This window comes from Pelodiscus sinensis, chromosome 6 (assembly GCF_052426305.1).
Source record: "Pelodiscus sinensis isolate ZL-2025 chromosome 6, ASM5242630v1, whole genome shotgun sequence".
Taxonomy (NCBI): domain Eukaryota; kingdom Metazoa; phylum Chordata; order Testudines; family Trionychidae; genus Pelodiscus; species Pelodiscus sinensis.
In genome coordinates, this window is record NC_143057.1 from 110,132,634 (window position 1) to 110,154,168 (window position 21,535).

The 21,535-nt window shown below is 43.3% G+C and overlaps 1 protein-coding gene across 9 annotated transcripts in view; it reads left to right on the forward strand.

Moving 5' to 3' along the window:
* Nucleotides 1-21,535, forward strand: part of CCBE1 (collagen and calcium binding EGF domains 1) — a 286,875-nt gene that overhangs the window by 148,681 nt on the left and 116,659 nt on the right. The window contains exon 1 of one of the 9 annotated variants that reach the window (XM_014570203.4): nt 3,046-3,142. The exons of the other annotated variants lie outside the window; for them this stretch is intronic. Coding sequence (XP_014425689.1) covers nt 3,111-3,142 — 32 coding nt within the window. The 5' untranslated portion in view covers nt 3,046-3,110. Of the gene's footprint in view, nt 1-3,045; nt 3,143-21,535 lie in introns of those variants that run through there. 9 annotated transcript variants of the gene reach the window in all.

A 21,535-nucleotide genomic window follows, 5' to 3' on the forward strand; every position in this document is an offset into this window, starting at 1 on the left:
ACATATGACTTTGGAAACCAAAAATATTGGTCACTGTATTTTACTCCATGAGCTTAATTATGTGTTCAGATATTGGAGCTGTATGGTAGTTTTATCTCACTGTGGTGTTGATTCAACAGGGCACTTTTAGCATGTGCGTAGTCTCCTAAAATGGGGCCCAAATGAAACTGTGTGCTGCATTTACTGCATACATGAGAGTGTGGCCTTGGAACTTTTTAGGTAAGTGAGATTAGAACAGAATTAGAAAATTGCAGTATCGTGAAGGTAATTCTTATGAGATTTCACCATAGTTGAAAACAGCACGTTTTAGAATGTCAGACCACAGAATTAGTGCAACTCTGGAAGACCTTTTTGTGTGGTAGATGAAACATAGTCAGTCAGTGACTTTGACTCATTGTTGGCTCAAGAAAAAGGTACAAAATGATTTTACAGCTTTTCTGCAGAGAGATTTATTTGAGGCTTGGTGATTTTTTTTTTAATATTAAAGATGGAGATATTTTTTCTAAGATTGCTTCATTTCAGCATGTCCATTTTCTGAAGTTCAGTATTTGGGAAAACAAGGAGGAAACTGAATGTCTTAACTGAGAAACTGAAACATCAAAAAAAGCACAATTCTACTGACTTTGCACCTACTGTACCTCTCAACTTTGCAACCCTTGGTTTCTGCAAGGTATTTTACTGCTTTTATTAACTATAGGATTTTTTTAAATTAAAAAAAAAAAGACAAAAACCATTTTCTCTGACTAATTGGCTATGTTTACACTGGCGGGTTCTTGCACCAGAAATATGCAAATGAGGCTGTGTGGAATATCGCCGAGCCTCATTTGCATTCCTAATGAGCCTCCATTTTTGCGGAAGAGGCTCTTGCACCGGAAGGAGCTGTCTACACTGCCCCTTCTTGCGCAAGAAAAACCCTCTTGCGCAATGCCGGTACGCTGATTATTTTCAGGAATGATGGCAATATTCCACACTTAGCCTCATTTGCATATTTCTGGTACAAGAACCCGCCGGTGTAGACATAGCCATTGTGTATAAGATGCTCTGGTTTGAAAAGGCAGAAATAGAATGGTAGTTTTTCAGTGCCATCAATATGGTGTCCTGTCACCATAGTACATGAACACATCACGAACATGAATAAATTCATTCTCATAGTGCCTGGGTTGGGGTATCTCCATTTTATAGAGGAGAAAGTAAGGCATCCAGAAATGAAAGACCCTATCCAAAGACTACCGAAGACAATATAAAGACCCCTAGTGATTTGCCCAAAGTTATATGGGAACTTTGCGGAAGAGTTGCAAGTGGAACAGAAGTCACTTGACTCTCGATTCAATTCGTTCACCACAGCCACAGTTCCTCATCCATTGATTGCAGTGGGAGTTTTGCATATACAAGAACTACAGGTTAGGCTCCAGCGTAAGATGCAGAAAATTAAGATACTACTGACCTGTCCCTCTGTCCTTTTTGATTAATTTATCCAGTCTTCTCTTTGCGTGCAGACAGAGGTTGTTGAGGAGTTGGGAACACATACTTTTGGCTGACTCTGCTCAGTTTGGTTTGCTCGGCCCCTGGAGTGTGCTGTGGTTGGAACATTACACTTAGTGAATGTCTGTAGTTTTAGTAAACACTTGCTAAATAAAATGGGCACAGGCTTTTTTTCAGATTTAAAAAAATTAGTCCATTTATAAATGGCACATTAATAGTGCATCATGCAAAATATCTTGGATGAGTACTTATTAAAGTCTAACTAGAAAATACTATAGACTTTTTAAAGAAATAAGTATTATACAATGTATTTTGGCAAGCCCCCGTGTTATATTTGAGCCTGATCCAAAGCTGCTTATAGTCCGTGGGAGACTTTTCATTCACTTCAGTGGTCTTTGGATCAGCCCCTTAATGTCTCTTGCATTTTGGATGATTTTTCATAAAGAGCTGGAGTAACTGGGTATTTGAAACACTTTGGCCATGCATTGTGAGCAGGCAGCTGCACACCTCCTTAAATTGCCTATCTGCTGACCTGAGTCTTGACCTGGATGGACCACCCTCTCTCCAAGTGAGAGAGGTGATTCAGCCTTTGTGCTTGTTCAGGCACTGACCTGTCATTTGGGTCAAATTATGGTATTTGTAGTGCTTTTGCAATGTGGACTTTTGTACACTAGGGATGGAGTTAAAACCAACCCACTCTTTTACGGTCTTGGTCTCCAATCCCAGATGCAGAAGGCCAGTCGTTTTTCCTATTAAAACTCCTGGCTCTTGTTTGCTATTTTTTGTTGGCGTGTTACACTTTACAATGGTAAAACAAGATTTTTTTCTGTAAATGCCGTGTGTTCTCACAAAACCAACTTGTATAATCAGATGCAGCTTTTTAAAATCTAATTGCCTCCTAAACAAGTAAAAGTGAGAGAAGGCTGAGTGAAAGTAGGTTTCACAGCAGTGCTCATATTTAATGGTGTTTCATGATCACTAAACAACATGTATTTACAACATTATCACATCCCACTGTTTCATGGAGTGAAATGATTTTCTATAGCCACACTCTGACTCTGCATTTGCAGTTTTGTACAAATTTCTATCCTTTTAGGAAACCACAAATGTCTTAGTATGCTATCTTTTTTTAAAAAACTGTGGTGTAATGACATTTCCTCATCCTCTGGGAAACTAGCAAGATGTGTACACAGAGTGATACAGAGTCATTTTTCTATTTCCGTCGTGTTTTCTTATTGCTGAGAACTTCTGTTAAGATAAACAGTAGCTATGTGTAATGGATAAAAAAATAAAACAGTTATACAAACATTATATTATGCATACATAATGTTGGAAACTGTAGAGTGCAGATAGAGTATTTTAGGATTTTTTTTTAGTCCACTTTATTACAAATCTATTTAAAAGGAATACATCTCCTTGTAAATCCTATTGTAATAGCATAACTTTCAGTACCTTATTTTGAACTTGTTCTAAACAGTAAAATTCAGACAAGCCATGCATGGAATGTGTTTTGCGTCATATGCTGCATCTGAGAAGTTTTGAGTTACATTTTAAGGCAGCTCAAACTTCTAACATCCCTCTCCCTGCAATCAGCCAAGAGAAGAAAAATCACAGCAATAGCTTCCTGAATGGGAATTTCAGGAGCTGGGCACAATCCAAGGTAAGAAGTTTTCCAAACTATGGACTTAATAACGAGAACGAGGGGGACATTCAGTGACCCTGAAGGCAACAATTTAAAATCTGATAAAAAGGAATTACTGCTTTATACAACACACAATTAAATGGTGGAACTCATTGCTACAAAGTATCCTTGAGGCAAAGAGCTAAGCAGAATTCAGAAAAAGGGCTGGACTTCTAGATGGAGGCTGACAACATTCACAGTTACTTTACATAAGATTTAAACCTGATATTTAAAGTCATGGACACCCACTAACTGAGGAGGTTAGGAAGAAGCTTAACCGATAGGCAGATAGGCACTTGACTCCCACATTACTCATTACTGGGTTTCAGGACCTTCTCTGAAGCATCTGGTAAGTGTGGCTATCCGGGTTCGGACAGTGAATTAGAGATTGTATGGAAATCTCTATAGCGTTCTACAAAGAGCAGACTGGTCACAGAGTGCCTTCTCTCCTTGTTTCCATCTGCTACATTAAAAGACAGCTAAACGTACATTATATATTGTAATGCTATTTTTCTATGGAAGCAATCACAAGATAGTTTTCATAACACAATGGTGTGATTTTTAACCCTTATGCCAGGTCTCATTAGCCAGGTCTTATTGTACATTGTCACTTCAGTGCTGTACAGAGATACCTTCTAAGATAAATAAAATTGTCTTGGACCCCCTATCTCAAACCTTATCCATTCCCTGGTTTGGGGAACTTAAAATATTAACCCCATGTGCACCTTTATGTGTGGCTCTTCCCCACTCACAAGCACTCAAGAGTCTTTGGGAATGTGAAACCATAAATATGTCATAGCTAGAAAATACATAATAGCCATAACTATAATAGATTTTAAATTAGGAAAACCCAAAGGCTGTGTCTACATTGGCAAGATTTTGCGCAAAATCTTGCCGCCTGTCTACACTGGCTGCGAGTATTTGCGCACGAACACTGATGTTGTAATGTACAAAATCAGTGCTGCTTGCGCAAATACTCTGATGCTCCTGCTCAGGGATAAGCCCTCTTGCGCAAGAGGCCAGTGTAGACAGGCAACATTAATTTCTTGTGCAAGAAAGCCCGATGGCTAAAATGGCCATTGGAACTTTCTTGCTCAAGAGAGCGTCTACACTGGCACGGATGCTTTTGTGCAAAAGCACATGCCAGAATAGATGCTCTCTTGTGCAAATACTTTTAACGGAAAAACTTTTCTGTTAAAAGCATTTGCGCAAAATCATGCCAGTGTAGACGCAGCCAAAGTGTGTATCTAGAGAGCAAGACCAGCTCTATAGCCCCAGTTATTCATTATCTAGCTTTTGCAGTTCAGAACTCTTCTTCTTTAAGCCGTCTCCATCTGCCTACAGCCTTACTCCCAAAACCATTTATACTTGATTGTCAAAACAGGCACCAAGAAGCAGCTGCAGTCCAGCAAAGCTCACACCACAGGTTTGTACTGGCACCCACAGCCCATTTTCCAGAAATCTGTTGTTTGCCCTTTGTCCATTCCAACATAGGTCTTTCTAGTCCTGGGTCTTTGCCTGCACTGGGTCTTTGAGATAGGAGAACATGAAAACATTTGATATTAAATCGTGTATTTTACACAGGAACCTTCTCAGCTCTTGATGACTCAAAATAACTATTTAAAGAAATTGGTAGATTAGGTTAAAGGTCAAAATTGTAAATTCCTAAAAGATGCAAAATAATCAGTTTTAAAAATTTAGTATCCCTGAACCCATCTTGGACTTAGCAATTTTAAATATATTTTTTGCTTTTTCTTGATTATAGAACAAATGATATCACTGTTAAAATCATGGTTTCAGGGATATTTCATTTTTTCAATATATTTTAATAGACAGAGATATTTCAAATAATTTCCTGTAGTTCCCCTAACTGTTATGTTCCTATAACAAGCCCCCCCCCCCAAAAAAAATCAGTATGCCTATATTTTTCCATAAAAAAACATGCCATGCAGGTGAGGGAAGAATAGACCACTAAGAGTAAAACTAGCATGATTAAATATACAGAGCTGCATTGAAATTACTTTCAGCGAGGACAGGCAGAGACTATGTTCTACCATAACCGATAATGCAAAAATCTTCTATTACAGGAAAAAGAACCATGATTCTTTCTAGAATAGATTTCAGTGGCATCATATCTCTAGTTTAATGAAGTAAACCCTGAATGTATATAGTCTTTGTTGCATTTTTAATATGGCTTATAAAGTGTGTAATTAGTTATTTGGCTTTGGTCTATGGCCATGTTTCCATGCTGGATGTTTTGTGGCCCCTTTTTTCACAGACAGCCTGACAGTATGGCTGGCCTGACAGACAGAATGCGCATATCCCAGATAAGTAGGGGCATTTTTTCTTAATTATATGAATATAAATCTGAGGTGCGGTCAACGATAGAATTTGGCTCATGTTGAGATCTTTGATGTATTATTGGAAAATTCTCCAACGTCCTTATTAACTTTTTCAGTGACATTTTTCTGAGTAATGACTTCAAGTTCAGAACCATTAGTTATTAGTATGTGTTTTATATAACACCTCTGTATAATATCATACCAATGTAAGAGATTTGTAAAGTAAGCAATGAAAACTGGCTGATTGTGAAGATGTAAATCTTGGTCTCACATCCACAATGCAATTTTGAAAAAAAATTTGACATGGTCTTGAGTTGCAAGATCAACTTTCCACGGAGATATTGCCAAAAATACTTGTTAATCCCAGGCAGTTAGCTAAGCCTACAAATCGATTCTTAATCCTCCTGTCAAATGTACCACTTATTTTAACTTTGATAATTTTTGTGACAGTTTAGCTGCCCCATTACTTTTGGATAAGATTACATCCATTAGACAATCTACTAATTCTATTGCAGGCAAATCCTAGGAAGTTAATAATGACCAATTGTGCAGTAATTCTAATGCAAATTCAGATTGTTTTTTAAAAATGCTTACCCTCAGTGTTACTGATGCTGAGGAAAATGGCATATATAATGAGAAATGCAACCTCTATGTTGCCTATAGGCATCGTAGTTTTTTATCTTATCTCTAGCCAAGTCTGTCTTGAATTCAGTTGTTCTCTGTTTAATGATATTTAAGAGTGCCTAGTTATTCTGCTAGATACTTAAGCATGTGGCTAATTTTAATTCTTGAGTTCTGACTACAGTCCCCAAGTAAACTGAATCAGTAGGGCTACCTATGAATTTGAAGTTATGCATGTGTTTAAATATCTTGATGAATTAAGACCTATGTGTTAAACCCAATTGTTAATTATCTTGGTGCTCTATTTGCTCCCGGTATTAAATTTCAATTGTCCATGTAGCAGAAATTCATATGTAAACCAAAATGAAAACTGTAGCATAATTCTATCTCCTCGGTAGCTTTGTGTTTAATGCAGATCATTTTTCCCTGCAAAAATTGCATATATTTAATTTTCACTTATGGAGAAATTCTAGCTTTATAATCTCCAACACTCCTGTTTCTTAAAGGAGAAAGTTGAATAAAAGTATTTTCACTGGCATTTTGAAAGAACATGTGTGAGAAATGCTGTTGTGTGAGCAGGAACTAGAGCCAAGTTATTCAAATCTGATGCTTTAAGTTATTTGCCAAAAATCATATTGAGGCACTGTGACACTACACCCCACAGTCTTCACAGTTATGTGATTATGATGTAATTATAACAAGATTATGATGCACTTTGTACAAGATGGGTGATGTAAGGTGTCATTGTAAAAGCTATGATTTGATTAATATGATTATCCTGTTTGTATGCATGTATCATTATTGTATCTGAAGTTATGAATATTGAATATGGATATGTATTTTAAATGAGTTTACTCTGAAAAACACCCACAGCTAACCTTTCAGGTACAAGCATATTGAAATTAGACAATGCTAATGGCTCATCAGCTAAGACATTGGGTTGTGCAAAATCTTAGCCTTGCTGTAAATGTTTCAGCCAGCCTGTAAGTAATGGCTACAATGACTCAGCAAGGGCATGTGACTAGATCACATAGTATTGAACTCCATTTTGGGTACCTGTATTTTCCCATAAAACTTATAATCACTTAAATTCTATCTTTTGTAGTTAATAAGATTGTTTTGTGCTTTAGCTAACCGAATGTGCCTTTGAGTGAAAAGTCTAGGGAAAAATCTCAGCTTGTTATGTATCTTTCCCACATCGGGGGAGAGTGAACTATTTATTAGCTTACATTATACAGATAAGTGTTCAGAGTAAGATGATATAATTCTGGGTTTATACTCTAGCAGAAGGTGCCAGCCTGGGCATCTAGGACATTGGCTGGCCTCTCCTCTTGTCTTTTAGTGGCATAGGTAAGCACGTGGGTAGCTTAGTTTGAGTGTCACATCACCTGCTGTCCTGTTGGGTGATGAGAGGGCCTGGTGAGACTGGATATGAATCTCCAACAAAGTAGTGTGAGCAAAGCCAGTGGGTGGGTGGTTAGAAGAGGCACAGTCCCAGTTTGCACTCTGGAGGAGACAATCTGTCACAGGCACCTAAATAAACATCATCCACAACTCTTAAAAAAAAAAAAAAAAAAAGGAGGTTCCTTTGGATGTACTTATGCAGTTGCTATGACCACCATCTCTCTCATGAAGAATCACTGAGACCATCAACATGTTTCATATATGTCACTCAATTGAGTGAGAACCCATAGTTCAGAATAGAATTTGGCCTTTTGATTGGGGACAGTGGAGCAGCCTCAAATGATGCAACTATGGATGAAGATGGAATATAAACCTTGCGATTTAGGTAGAAAGAAGTTATTCATGATCTTAATGAGAGAAATTCTGGTAAATGAATGGGTGGAAGGGAGGGTTTTCAGTGTGAAGTTGGAGAAGAAGAATGGTTGTAAAAAGTGTTTGTGTTTTGAAGGGAAGATGACGTGGTGGTTGAGAAGGGAGGTAGAATCAAGGGTAGAGTTTCTGAGGCTGGGAAGAAGATATATGTTTGTATTTTGAGGAGAACTGGACAGAAGAGAAAGAAGGAAGGGATGAGAATGAAGGGGAGAGAAATTAATACCTGGAAAAAGATGGGCTGGTTAGGGTAACCTATGCATCAGGAGAGAAGGAGAAAAATACATTGAAATGGAGTGTTGATGAAGAACAGGAAAGAAGATGGGAGCTGTGGTATTATTATTTTCTCAGAAAAACTCAGGGAAATGTGTGGAAATAGGAGCCAGGTTAGCACTAGGGGAGAATTTTAAGAGGGACTCACATAAAGGGCAAAAAGCAATGAGAGTGGAGAAATGGTATTATATATGGCAGAATTATAGGATGGGAGAACATTGCAGAAGAGGAGGTCTGTGCAGTCACATGACTTACTCCACAAATGTTAGGTTGCACAGGACTGGAGACAGTGGATGTTTAATTATTGATCATGATGTAATTCCAAAGAAGCTTTATTCATTTGTTCTTCATATTCACTTAATTCAGAAAATATTGTAAGTTCTCAGTGCTTAGCTATGTGTCACATTCAACATCATTGTTCAGTATTGCAGGCCTAGCCCAAACATTAAAAATTAGTTGGGCCCTAGTAAATAATGAGATTTAAAAATAAAAAGAGAGTACTTTTCATGTGCTTTTTGGTATTTAGGTTTTTGGGTGCATTTAGCTGACATTTCACGCTTTCCACAAAACCATGTAGCTAAGAATGAATGATTTTCAAAAAATTAAAGCTGACAAAGAGGACTTTTTGTTTTGAAAAAGGCAAAATGGTTCATATTAAAAATGTCAATTCAAATTGACTTGAACACTTCCCTCCCCCCCAGTTTTGGTGAGAAAAACCAGTCTGATTCAGGTTGAATTTTGTTCAGATTTTTCAGTGTGACCATGGAACCTAAAAATTGGTTATTGTCTCAGCTTTGCTCATAAGCTCGTTTACTTGTGAGCTTTATGAAAATGCACCTCTGTGCTCTGTTGTTGCTCAGTAAAGTCATAACACTGCTCTGGAATTCTCTACTGTAATGTGTCCAATAGAGTTGGAAGTAATGTTCCCTTCCCTCCCCCCCGTATCCACCCTCTTAAATTTAAAGTTGAAGTGTGACACTGAATTGGAATGAAGTTGCACTTATTTTATCTCATGGCCTATTCTCCTTTTCCACAGTGGAACTCTTCCCCAGCAGTAGTCTTTGCTGTTTACTATGCATCCCCCTCCTGGCACCTCCTAAAAGTGATGGATGTCACATAACACTCCTATGTGGGAGAGGAACAGAACAACTGCTAGCTGTCCTGCTAATTCTTGCTAGGTCAGAAAACAGTAAGGATCATATGGCCTGGTCCCTGGCAGATGAGTAGCTTAGTGGCTAGGCTGCTGAATAAGCAAAGGGCCCCCTGTCCTCTGTGCTCCTCGCCTAGGAACTCCAAATCGCTCCCTGTTCAAGTTCTTAAACTTGAGGCACAGCCCCAAGAATCCATATTTTCCTTACTTGGGACTTCTCAGTACATTCCCCTCTTTTCACAGACGGGTAGGGTGAGAGCTTACTTGCTCCCATGGCTGCTGAGTGGACAGGGTCGGATTCATGTTCTTAGACAAGTAGCTCCCAACGGCCAGTCTGTGGACTAGTGCCGGTCTGCGAACCACTGGCTGCTGGGCCACAGTGGCTGCCAGAGCTGAAACTGGCTATTTGCAGTGGCTCAGCTCCAGCAGCTGTGGTGGCTGATTTTTGTGCTGGGACTGAGGCGATGGCAGGAGGAGGTGAAGCAGGAGGCACCCTCCTTCACCCTCAGCAATAGCAGCTCAGACAGGGCTCCTTGCTCCCCCCCTCCCCCCACTCCCACCTGCACAGCCAATTTTGCTGCCAGCAGCGCTGGAGATGAGGTGACGACAGGAAGAGGCAAAGCAGGAGGCACCTCCCTCCCTCCCCTTGGCAATAGCAGCCTGGCCTGGGCTCCATACTCCTTGATTGCCCACGTGGTGCTAGGGCAGAGGCAGTGGCAGGAGGAGGTGGAGCAGGAGGCGCCTTCCTCTTCGGTAATGGTGGCCCAGCCAGGGCTCTGTTCCCCCCCACACACACCCATGGGGGTGCAAGACATGCTTGGGGAGGGATGAGATGTGAAGGAGGAGGGAGTGTATCCGCCCTGTCAATGGTCGCTCCCCCTGCCCAAGCAGCAGTAATGGCCACGCTCCCTAGATGGCGAAGCCTCTTTCTCTGGGGAGTGCAGGGCTGGGGTGGGGACAAAGAGGTGTTGGGTGAGGGCATGGTGTGGTCATGAGGCAAGAGGGTGTTGGCATGGGCTGTAGGGGTCAAAGGTTAAGGGTCAAAGGTTGCATGGGGCGTAGGGCTGGGGGGTCAAAATGTGTTAGGCATTGGGGAGCAATGGGCTGGATTGGGGCTACGTTGATAGGAAACATTTTATTTGCATATTCATTTCACCTAATGAATACGCAAATATGCAAATAATGTTACCAGTCTTGCAAAAGGTTGGGGACTACTGTCTTAGACCGGTCCTGCCTTCTTGCTAATCAGCCCCAAACTGAGCCAAGCTCCTTTCTTTTCTCCTGGTTGCAGGTAAAGCGGGGTAGGGGCTAGGAACAGAGGCTTTCTTTAACCCCTGGGGCACACAGTCTTCCTTTCTCTCCTCCTCACAGACCAACAGTGGAAAAAAATTAGTTAAAACTGAGAGTTAAATTAACCGTCTGAGTACATCTGAAAAGTGAGCATTTCCTTGGGTACTATAAATAATCAACTGTTGATGCACTGAAACGTCTTACAGCTCTGTAAAGAGAGGTAATCACAATGATAGTAAGACAGTATTTATTGTGCAGAACACCTAGGCTGTGTCCAGACTCAGGGGTTTTTCGAAAAAAGTAGCCTTTTTTCGAAAAAACTTCCCCTGCGTCCAGACTCAAGCCGCGTTCTTTCGAAATTAATTCGAAAGAACGCGGCTTTTCTTTCGATGGCGGTAAACCTCAATTTACGAGGAAGAACGCCTTCTTTCGAAAGTTCCTCTTTCGAAAGAAGGCGTTCTTCAATGTAAATAGGGCTTCTTCGAAAGAGAGCATCCAGACTCACTGGATGCTTTCTTTCGAAAAAGCAAGCCGCTTTTTCGAAATTTCTCCGTGCAGTCTAGACGCTCTCTTTCGAAAGAGGCTCTTTCGAAAGAAGCCTGCAGTCTAGACATAGCCCTAGTGCAAATGTTGCTTGTTCCTCGGTTGTAATTTGGAGACACAATTTACTCGGATATTATCAGATTTAAGAGCATGCATGGAGACCCATCAAAGAGGAACTTGACTCCACTTAAATGGTTTAATTTGAACTCTAAAGCTGAGCGCTTAATTTGAAAGTTTAGAATTTATAAGAGGTTTAATCATAAAAGATTAAATAAATCCTAGCTACATTTTGTTCCTAGTAAGTCATATGATCCGTAGTTAGTTTATTAAAAAGCCTAATTAGTCCAAGTGTCTCATTTCAGTTAAATATTTTTGTGCCAAGACTGTTCTGAAGTAGCCTACTATATGCCAATCTGTAAAATTGTAGATCTTGAGTCATTAAGAGAAAGCTTGTGAAGTGTTGGGACTCCGGGTAATCAAGCTTTAGATTCAACCTTTGTAACCCTGTCCTTCAAGGAAGTTGTTTTGCAGTAATACTTTCAACTGAGCACATCTTGTAGATGCTTTATAGGCCTAAAATCTCAAAAGCCTGTGTGGTAAAGTGCCCCAGGACAGAAGTCAGCGTGAGTCAAAGGCCAATGCTGTGTGACACAGTCAGTGATTTAAACCTGCCTGAAGAAACCTCTAAAGAAGCATGACTTAAAGGTTTTTCTGCTTGAGGCTTTTCATTCCACCTGTTGCCCTATGACCCACTTCCAATGAACCAGAGACAGCTCTTATCTTCCTGGCATCCTGTAGTTTTTTCTGTTCAAAATAAAGTCACCTTTCCTATATTTCATTTTCCCAAGCAAAATTTCGAGGCATAAGGAGCAATAGCCTAAGATGAATGCAATTCCTTTAGTTCCTGTAAAAACAAGTTTTACGATTCCCAACGCGTATTCTGGGCACCAAATAATAATCAAAGGAAGAAAGCCCATTTTGCCCATTTTAATATAAATCTTTAACTATTGCAAATAAAATTCCCTTGCCATAACGCACTTCTATAATTCAAATGAACAACCTCCTGAAGTAGAGGCTCTCTAACTGTGCTCTCTGGACATGCCTGGTCACTTGATGCTGACTCCTTGTTTCCAGCTGTCAAATTGCATTAAACAGTCACATATCCACAATCCTGTATTTCCAGGCAATCATTTGCTGTAGCTGCCACAGTGACCGTAAGTGGGAGGGAATGTGGTTTGCATGAATGATAATGGGATGTGTTACCAGGGCGACCTCTTTGCAAAGATAAGGTCTTATTCTGCCACATTTACTCATACTGAGCAGTGCCTTAATCTTTGACTCTCTTAGGGATTTCAGAATATTTTATTTATTTGTCGTGGCCACATGTAAAAAACAGAACAAAAAAAATATATGAGTCTAAGAGAAAATTTTGGGGAAGAGCACGAGGGGAAAAAAGAAAGCGGTCACAATGGGTCAGTACTGACCAGAGAACATCTCATATACATCACTGGTGGGCTTATGTCAGAAAATTGTTTTGTACAGGCCAAACTAAGAGCCATGTTGAATGTGTCACACTGCGCCTACACAATTTTGTGTAACTCACACTCATACCATGTGGCACTCTCACCTGGATCCACACCAGAACTTAAGCATTTTAGGTGGAACTCGGAGTGTTCTAGAGCATGCTCACCGAATTGGTCCCCACAGACAAGATTGGTGTTGCCTTGCCTATTTCCTGCTAGCCTGAGGATTCTGCAGGAGCTTAGGTGTGAAATAGATGGCTAATGGATGGCTGCCTTAAGCAGCAATGTGCAGTCCCAGAGGCAGAAACTCAGGATGCCTATAGGCTAGCTGTAGGACTTCTGCAGTGAAAATGTAGGCACCAAGTGACTTTAGGTATTTACAGGGGATAGGTGGCAGCTGAGCAGGGGATTTGTGGATTGCAATGATACCAAAATCTAGCACTTAAGAACCTATCTATCGGTTTTATGTGCATAAGTCCCTTTCTGGACCTGGACTTCCATCCCCACCTAGTGGTTGTTGGGCTGCTGATAGAGATTGGAAAACTTGCTAGTTTTGGCTCACAAAAAGGGTCAAACAGTCTTCCTGGCTCATACTTTAAAACCCAGAGGTCCTGGGTTGAGTTTCCATTGCTAATAACCAGCCCTGGGATTTGTTACTACTGCAAAATTAGTGTTGATATAGACCAGGACTCTGACTTGAGCACAGGCCCATGGAAAGCCCCCAAGCACTTTATTCCTCCCAGGAACAAGAGTAAGCTGTATGACATTTGGAGTGGCACAGAGAGTATGTACTAAAATACTCTCTCTGTGTTCCATGGCCCAAAGCCTATCCCTAAATGAACCCTTTTGTGGTTAAATAGGAAATCAGAGAGGAATATAGAATTTGTGCAGCACTGGGCCAGCTGTCTTTGTGCATATGCATGAATTTTACTCCAGCTACTGTTTTAATATATTGTTTGAACCACAGGATGGTTTGGTTTGTTTAGGCCAACTATAAGGAGTGAGGATGACTCTCTAGCCTGATGATTAAGGCATGTATCTGGTCAGAAGGAACAGTGGATTCATGTTTTCTGTCTGATCAACTCAGGAGGTAGACTTGACTCCGTCTCCTACCTCCCTGGTGAGTGCCTTAGTCACCAGGTGGCTGCTCAGTGAATAATTAAATATGAATAATGATGGAATAGTTTCTGTAGGAGAAATTGAGAGCAGACTAGCCAAAAGCTTGGTGTTTAGGCACTCACCTGACAGATGGGAAATATGGGTTTAACAACCTGCCTGAGTGTGGGAATTCAAATATGAGTCTCCTACCTTTTGCCCTATGGTCAGGACACTTGCCTATCTGATGGCCACACTCTTTTACTTTTCTGAAGCTAATTTAAAACTAATTGGGTCAAATTCAAGAATACTTTCAGGAGGGCAAAACCTGCTTTTTTGGGTGAATAAACGATTCATCTGAAGAATGTCTCTCAGCATTAGTGTGGAGCCATGTGCTGGAGCCATGTGATTGTAAATGCTCCAGGATCTTCACAAGGTCCAGGCACAGACTCTGGCATCTTTGACCCAGTTCCTGGGCACAGAATTGTGTCTCTGATACCACTGCCAAGGAAAGGTCTGCCCTTGGCCCGTAGGACCAGTACTGACTTCTCAACTTCACTGTCTCTATACCTTCACCCCTGTGAATACTCTTGTTTATGCATTAGCCTTTTAGGCCGTGTCCAGACTCAGGGGTTTTTTCGGGAAAAGTAGCCTTTTCCCGAAAAAACTTCCCCTGCGTCCATACTCAAGCCGCGTTCTTTCGAAAACCCTTTCGAAAGAAGCCTGCAGTCTAGACATAGCCTTAGTGGCTTGTGATAGTTGAAGAAAATAGTGCACAGACTTTGCAGAGGAATTTCTAAATCTGTCACACTTCCCTCATAGACAAATCACAAATACACAAGGGATACCTAGACCTAGGCAAAATAATAAACACTTTTCCACAGTTCTCTCCCAAAGGCCTCAGCACTCTGGTGCATTCTTTGGGATTTGGTCAGTTCCCTTTGGAGGTCCTGAATCCCCTCTTTTGGATGCCACTCCTCCAGCTCAGATTTCTTTTCCTTGTTGTGTCTGTGGACCTCTGATTATCTTTCTTGTGCCTCATGCTGCTAGCTCCCCTTGGCTTATGCAGATCTGGTAGTCAAAATGTAAGGGGACTGTTACCCCTTACTAAAACTCTGTGGGAGTTTTTTGGTTTACCAGCTTCAGAAGGGGAAGGGTTCACGAGACTGACAGACCCCAGAGACAATGGAAAGCAGTCAACACTCCAGCTCAGCCTGACTGACAGGTTGTAAGTGGGGATTGTTCTGGCTCTGTCTCTGAACAAACAAGCTGTGTGCAGAAGAGGTCCTGCAAAGACAGAGATCTGAAAGAGGAGTACAAGAAGAAGTCCTGCAGCGACAGAACCAGACACAGACAGGCCAAGCAGTGCAGACCCTGTGTAGAGCAGCAGACTGGCAGTGCTCAGAAAGCCAAAAGGAACAGAGAAGCAACACAAGGAGCTGGAACAGCCAAGCAGCACAGCCTGCAGCTGGATGTGGTGAGCTACTGGGACCTGCAAAGTGTGGGGAAAGGCTCTGGACTGGGAGAGGGGTCTGGCCACTTAGAGACTGAGGCTGTGTGGTCACTGCCAGTGCAAGCGTGTCCAGCCTGCAGCCCCTTGCAGCACTTCCAGGGCTTCTAAGGAAGAGACTGTGAACTGTCCTTACACTCTGCAGACTGCTGTGTTGATGTCCCTGTGCTACAGAGCAGGGCTGTGTGTTCTCATTTAACCATTCTCATTGTTTCTTATTCTATTCTCTTTAATCAGTTGATGTTTAATAAATTGTATTTGCTTTGAACCTTATGAAGTGATCACTGGGCCAAGAAGGCCTGCAGTGTAAAGAGAGCACCTCGGAGTGGGGACACCCTAACTCCTGCCCCTAGTGACTACAAGGTCAGGGATTAAGCCCCAGGAAACCTGGGCCCAGCCTTGTTGGGGTTTCAAGGGCTCTGCTACTCAGGAGAGTGGAGGGGGAGCCCTCAGGATCAGGGAGCCGTGGGGTAAAGGAAGTGGGAGCGGGGACTCAGATCCTTTCGCTGGTTCATTTCACCGGGGTGTATAGAAGCCAGGAAAGTTCCCCACAAGAGCGGGACCATTCCCCCGCTTACATAATTGGCGTCACGAACAGGATCCTATTCAAAGGGTCCACCCCATTGGTTTATTTGTTGAGTTCTGGTAGCACCAGCCAGGCCTGGTCGAGAGCACAACCATGGCTGGAATTGAAGAACTACAGATCCAAGTTGCTGAACTTCAGCGCAGATTATCAGACCAAAGTGAGGCATTACAGCAAGCTAGAGCTGAGCATAGAGAAGCCTTATCACTGGCCAGGGCAGTTATAGACCAACAGGCAGCAGAAGCTAAGAAACCCCCTACTATTTATGTCCCACGGGAGCGGAAGGTTGCAGAGTTTGGTGGCTTCCCAACTAGGCCAGGAGACATTACGGTAGAGGAGTGGGTGAAGTCTGTGAAGGCAGCTCTGCATGTGCTAAGAATACCTGAAGAAGATCATGTGGATTTCATAGAGGAGCACCTCAAGGGCCAGGCCAAGGCCACAGTAAAGTTTATGGCAATGGCAGACAAGAAAGATGTGAAAAAGGTATTTGAACTCCTCCTAGAAGTGTATGGAGACAAGGTACCTATTGGAACTCGGCTAAAGGAGTTCTTTGAGCGAAAGCAGGAGCCTGGTGAAACTATCCGGGCATATGCCTATGAACTCCAGGAGAGAATGAGCAAAGTGGAGCGGCGAGACCCTCAACGAGTTTCAGACGCAGATATGGCGCTGAAAGAACAGATGGTGTTCGGGCTTCGGGATGACTCCCTCCGCCGTGAAATGAAGAGAAGGTTGAAGGAAGAGCCTGGGAAGAAGTTCCCTGAACTCATGCAGGCTGCCATTAAGTGGTCAGAAGAAGAGGAGGCTCCTTTGGAAGGGACCGCCAAGCCTATCTCCCGAACACGGAGTGGGGGCCTAGTCAGTGCAACTACTGGGGAAAAGGCCCTGCCCCAAACACAGTTAACATTGGAAAGTTTAAGTGAAGCTATCCAAAAACTGGCAGTCCAGCAGGGGGAGATGCTGAAAGTAATGACTGAGGTGGTGAAAGAAAAATCCACCTCCTCCACTACTTGGCCAAAATACCCCAGGACCCCAGGGTCCCGAAGGCCCCCACTAAAGGATGAGCTGGGAAGGTACATTTGTTATACTTGTGAAAGGCCAGGGCATACTAGCCGAGATTGTCCACTGAAGAGGGGACTGGAATCCCGAGTGTCTGAAATCCCAGAGACACCAAGATCGAGTAGCACATCAGGGGAAGGCCAAGCGGGGACAGAAGGGTTCCTACGGCTGTCCCTCGGAAAAGGGCAGCATGCCAGCAGTAAGGAAAAGGACCCTGATGATGCTAGTGCATTTGATGACTTCTGTGGTCGAGCTTTTGGGGACTGCTTGACAGTGGAAATAACCATAGCAGGGGTGAGGACCCGCTGTTTGATAGACACTGGCTCAGAAGTCACCACTATTTCTGAATCATATTTCCAAAACTACTTAAAAGAGAGAGATCTGACCATGCATAATACCCGGTTTGTACAGCTAACAGCAGCTAATGGATTAGCTATCCCTGTTGTGGGGTGCCTTGAAGCTGATGTAGGGTATATGGGTCGGATAATCCCGGGAAAATGCATCTTTATCCTAAAGGATCCAGCTTCGGAAAAGACTTTGATGGGGAACAGAGTACCAGGAATTCTCGGGATGAATATAATAAGAGAGCTGAAAGAATTACTATTAGTGGGGGAAGGAACCCAAGAAATGAACCGGCATGGGGAGCCTAGGATGAAGGCTGCATTGAAGCGGGTACTGGCCCAAGTGGAGAGACAAGGATGTTTTCCTGGTCCCACAGGACAGATTGGCTACGTAAAGGTGGCAGGGAGACAGAAGGTAGTTATACCTCCCTGGAGTGAGAAGATTGTTGATGGACGCTGCCAGGTACTAAGCGGATTCAATGGATACCGGGTGCTTGTTGAGCCAACACGAGGGGCCAATCTACCTCAAGGACTACTGGTTGCGAACGTACTTGCTAATGCCAGCAAGGGAAAAGTGCCAGTCAGGCTGCTAAACTCAAGTAAGAAGGCCATAAAGTTGTACCCCCGCACTAGAGTGGCAGAGGTACACAGACCCGAAGAAGTAGTACCCCCAGGAGGAGTAGTCCTGGAAGAAAAGGGAGATGAGCTGCGAGTGACAAGGTTGGAGAAAGGAGCACAGGTTACTACACCTCAAGAGGCACCTGATGGAGAGTTACTCATTCCAGTCCAAGTGGATCTCCAACGGCTAACCCCTATGCAGGCTGGCCGTTTACGGGCACTACTGGAGAAACATCAAGAGGTCTTTTCCAGGGATGACCGAGACTTTGGTTACACCACCACAGTGACACACCGAATACCCACTGGAGATGCTGTCCCAATAAAACAGAGACACCGGCGGATTTCACCACAAGTGTTCCAGGAGGTAAAAAGGCACATCCTGGACCTAGTGGCTCAAGGTGTCCTTAAAGAAAGCCACAGCCCCTGGGCATCGCCTGCAGTGATTGTAATAAAAAAGGATGGGGGGGTGCGATTCTGCTGTGATTACAGGAAATTGAATGAAGTAACACACAAGGATGCTTACCCGCTACCCCGGGTGGAAGAGTCCCTGGATGCATTAGGAAGTGCCAGAGTGTTTTCAACTCTTGATTTGACTTCTGGCTATTTCCAGGTTGCAATGGAAGAACAGGACCAGGAAAAGACAGCAGTGACAACTCCGTTTGGGCTGTTTGAATGGACGCGTATGCCATTCGGCTTGTGCAATGCACCTGCTACGTTCCAGAGACTAATGGAAGGGGTGTTGGGAGATTACATCCTAGACACTTTGCTAATATACCTGGATGATGTTATTGTGTTTTCCAAAGATTTCGAGAGTCATATAGAAAAACTGGATGTAGTCTTCACACGACTGAAGGAACATGGGTTGAAGTTGAAGCCAAGCAAGTGCTGCCTCTTACGTGAGAGAGTCAAATTTTTGGGCCATGTGATTTCGAAGGATGGAATCCAGGTAGACGAGGAGAAGACCAGGGCTCTGGAAAACTGGCCAGTCCCGAAGAATGCCAAACAAGTGCGACAAGCTCTGGGTTTCATGAGCTATTATAGACGATTTGTTCCAAAGTTTGCACACATTGCTGCGCCACTATATGGATTGGTGGGCCAACCAACTGAAAGGAAGAAAAGGGATCAATGCTTTGTATGGGATGATGCCTGTCAGGCAGCTTTTGATGAACTAAGACACCGGCTGATGACACCACCTGTGCTTGCATATCCTGACTTTAGCCTGCCATTTATGGTGACAACAGATGGAAGCCTACATGGCCTGGGTGCAGTGCTCAGCCAGAAACAGGAGGGGGTTGAGCGTGTGATCGCATATGCAAGCCGAGGGCTGAGGAGGTCAGAAAGAAATGACAAAAACTACAGTGCTTTTAAGCTAGAATTGCTGGCCTTGAAGTGGGCTATTACTGAAAAATTTAAGGATTATCTAATGTACTCTAAATTCACTGTGATCTCAGACCACAATCCTCTCCGATACCTGTCCACTGCTAACTTAGGTGCGATTGAACACCGGTGGGTGGCCCAACTTGCTGAGTTCACTTTTGAAGTACAGTATAAACCTGGAAGACAGAATATTAGTGCTGACACCCTGTCTAGATTGCCTTTGGAAGAGGAATTAGAAGAGGGTGAAGACCTTGAAAAGGACTTTCTGGTCATTCCTGCAGACGTTGTGCGGGCCTGTTTGTGGTTAGAGGTTCCGAAGCCAGAGGGTGAAGTGATGGTAAAAGAGGTATCACAAAACCTGGTAGAAGGTGAGGATGCAATAATCTCAGGGTATTCATGGGAAGAAATTCGCACCCTGCAAAAAGAAGGGGACCTTGGGCCAGTCTTAGAGGCAGTCATGAACCGGATGAGGCCAGACCGGAGCTTTGGGGCCAAATACCCTCAGTCTAAGAAGCTGACCAGACAGTGGGAGCGACTTAGGTTGCACCGTGGAGTGCTGTTCCGTGTAATCTGTCATCCTCGTGATGGCGAAGAAGTGTGGCAGTTAGTGGTGCCAGTGTCACTTCGCCGACAAGTTTATGAAGCCAGGCATGACCATGGAGGGCATTTTGGAGACAGAAGCACTCTTGAGGCGATGAGGAAGAACTATTACTGGCCTACAATGGCTAGTGATGTAACAGCATGGATCCGTCAGTGCAAGCGGTGTGCCCTAGCCAAGGATGTGTTTCCACCCACTCGGGCCCCTTTGACCTGCACTAACGTGACTGCCCCAATGGAGGTCTTAGCAATGGACTACACTCGGCTAGAGAAATCTTCAGAGGGGTTTGAGAACGTACTGGTTCTCACAGATATGTTTACCCGATTCACTGTTGCAGTTCCAACTAGAAACCAGACAGCGCAGACAACGGCTGAAGCCCTCCTAAAACACTGGTTTATGTATTATGGTTGTCCAGCACGGTTACACTCAGACCAGGGGAGGAATTTCGAGTCAGGGGTGATATCAGCATTGTGTAAACTGTATGGCATAGCCAAAAGCCGAACAACACCCTATCACCCACAAGGAAATGCTCAGTGCGAGAGGTTTAACCGGACAATGCATGACATGCTCAGAACACTCCCGCCTGAAAAGAAACGAGCCTGGCAGGAGCATCTCCCTGAGCTGGTGATGGCCTATAATAGTCACATCCATTCGTCGACAGGGTATTCTCCTTTTTATCTCATGTTTGCTAGAGATCCCAGGTTGCCATTGGATATTCTGGACAGAGAGGGCCCTGAGGAAGATGATGTGACCAATCTGGATGACTGGGTCAAAAGTCACCATGACAGGCTGAAGAGAGCCTGTGAAGTTGCTCTCAGTACGTCTAAACAGGCAGCCCAAAGCAGGAAGAGGACTTATGATCGCAAGTCCAGGGGGGCTCTCATCAGGCCTGGTGATCGTGTACTAGTTCGTAATCATAGACACAGGGGACGTAATAAAATACAGGACAAATGGGAGTCGAGTCCTCACATTGTAGTTGCTCACAACAATCCTGACCTGCCAGTTTACACCATTCGACCTGAACGGGGAGGGCATGAGAGAACAGTTCATAGAGATCAGTTAAAACATTGCACCTTTAGTTCAGTCAGGAATCCTAGGAGGTGTAGATCAGGACAGCCTGAAGAGACTGAAAGGAGTTGGGGAATGGTTTTAGTCCCACAAACTGAATACCAAAGGGAGCAGAGGGTAGCAACCCCTGTACATAACGAGGATGACCAGATCCCTCAGGCTGACCCAGTATTACCCGAAGACAGGGAAATAGAAAATATGGGTAATGAACCACCTGTTGTAAGAAGGTCCCAGAGAACTAATAAGGGTGTATTGCCTGTTAAACTTAGAGATGATTATGTTATTGGTCCTATGTAATGGCTTAATGAGTGTCCGCATGTCCAGTAGAAATAAGATGTTAAATATGTGAAATGTTTTTGTTACTTGTTAATGTTTTTTATATGGTGTGAATTTTGTGGCTGTGGTAGAATTCTAGCAAGGGGGAATGTAAGGGGACTGTTACCCCTTACTAAAACTCTGTGGGAGTTTTTTGGTTTACCAGCTTCAGAAGGGGAAGGGTTCACGAGACTGACAGACCCCAGAGACAATGGAAAGCAGTCAACACTCCAGCT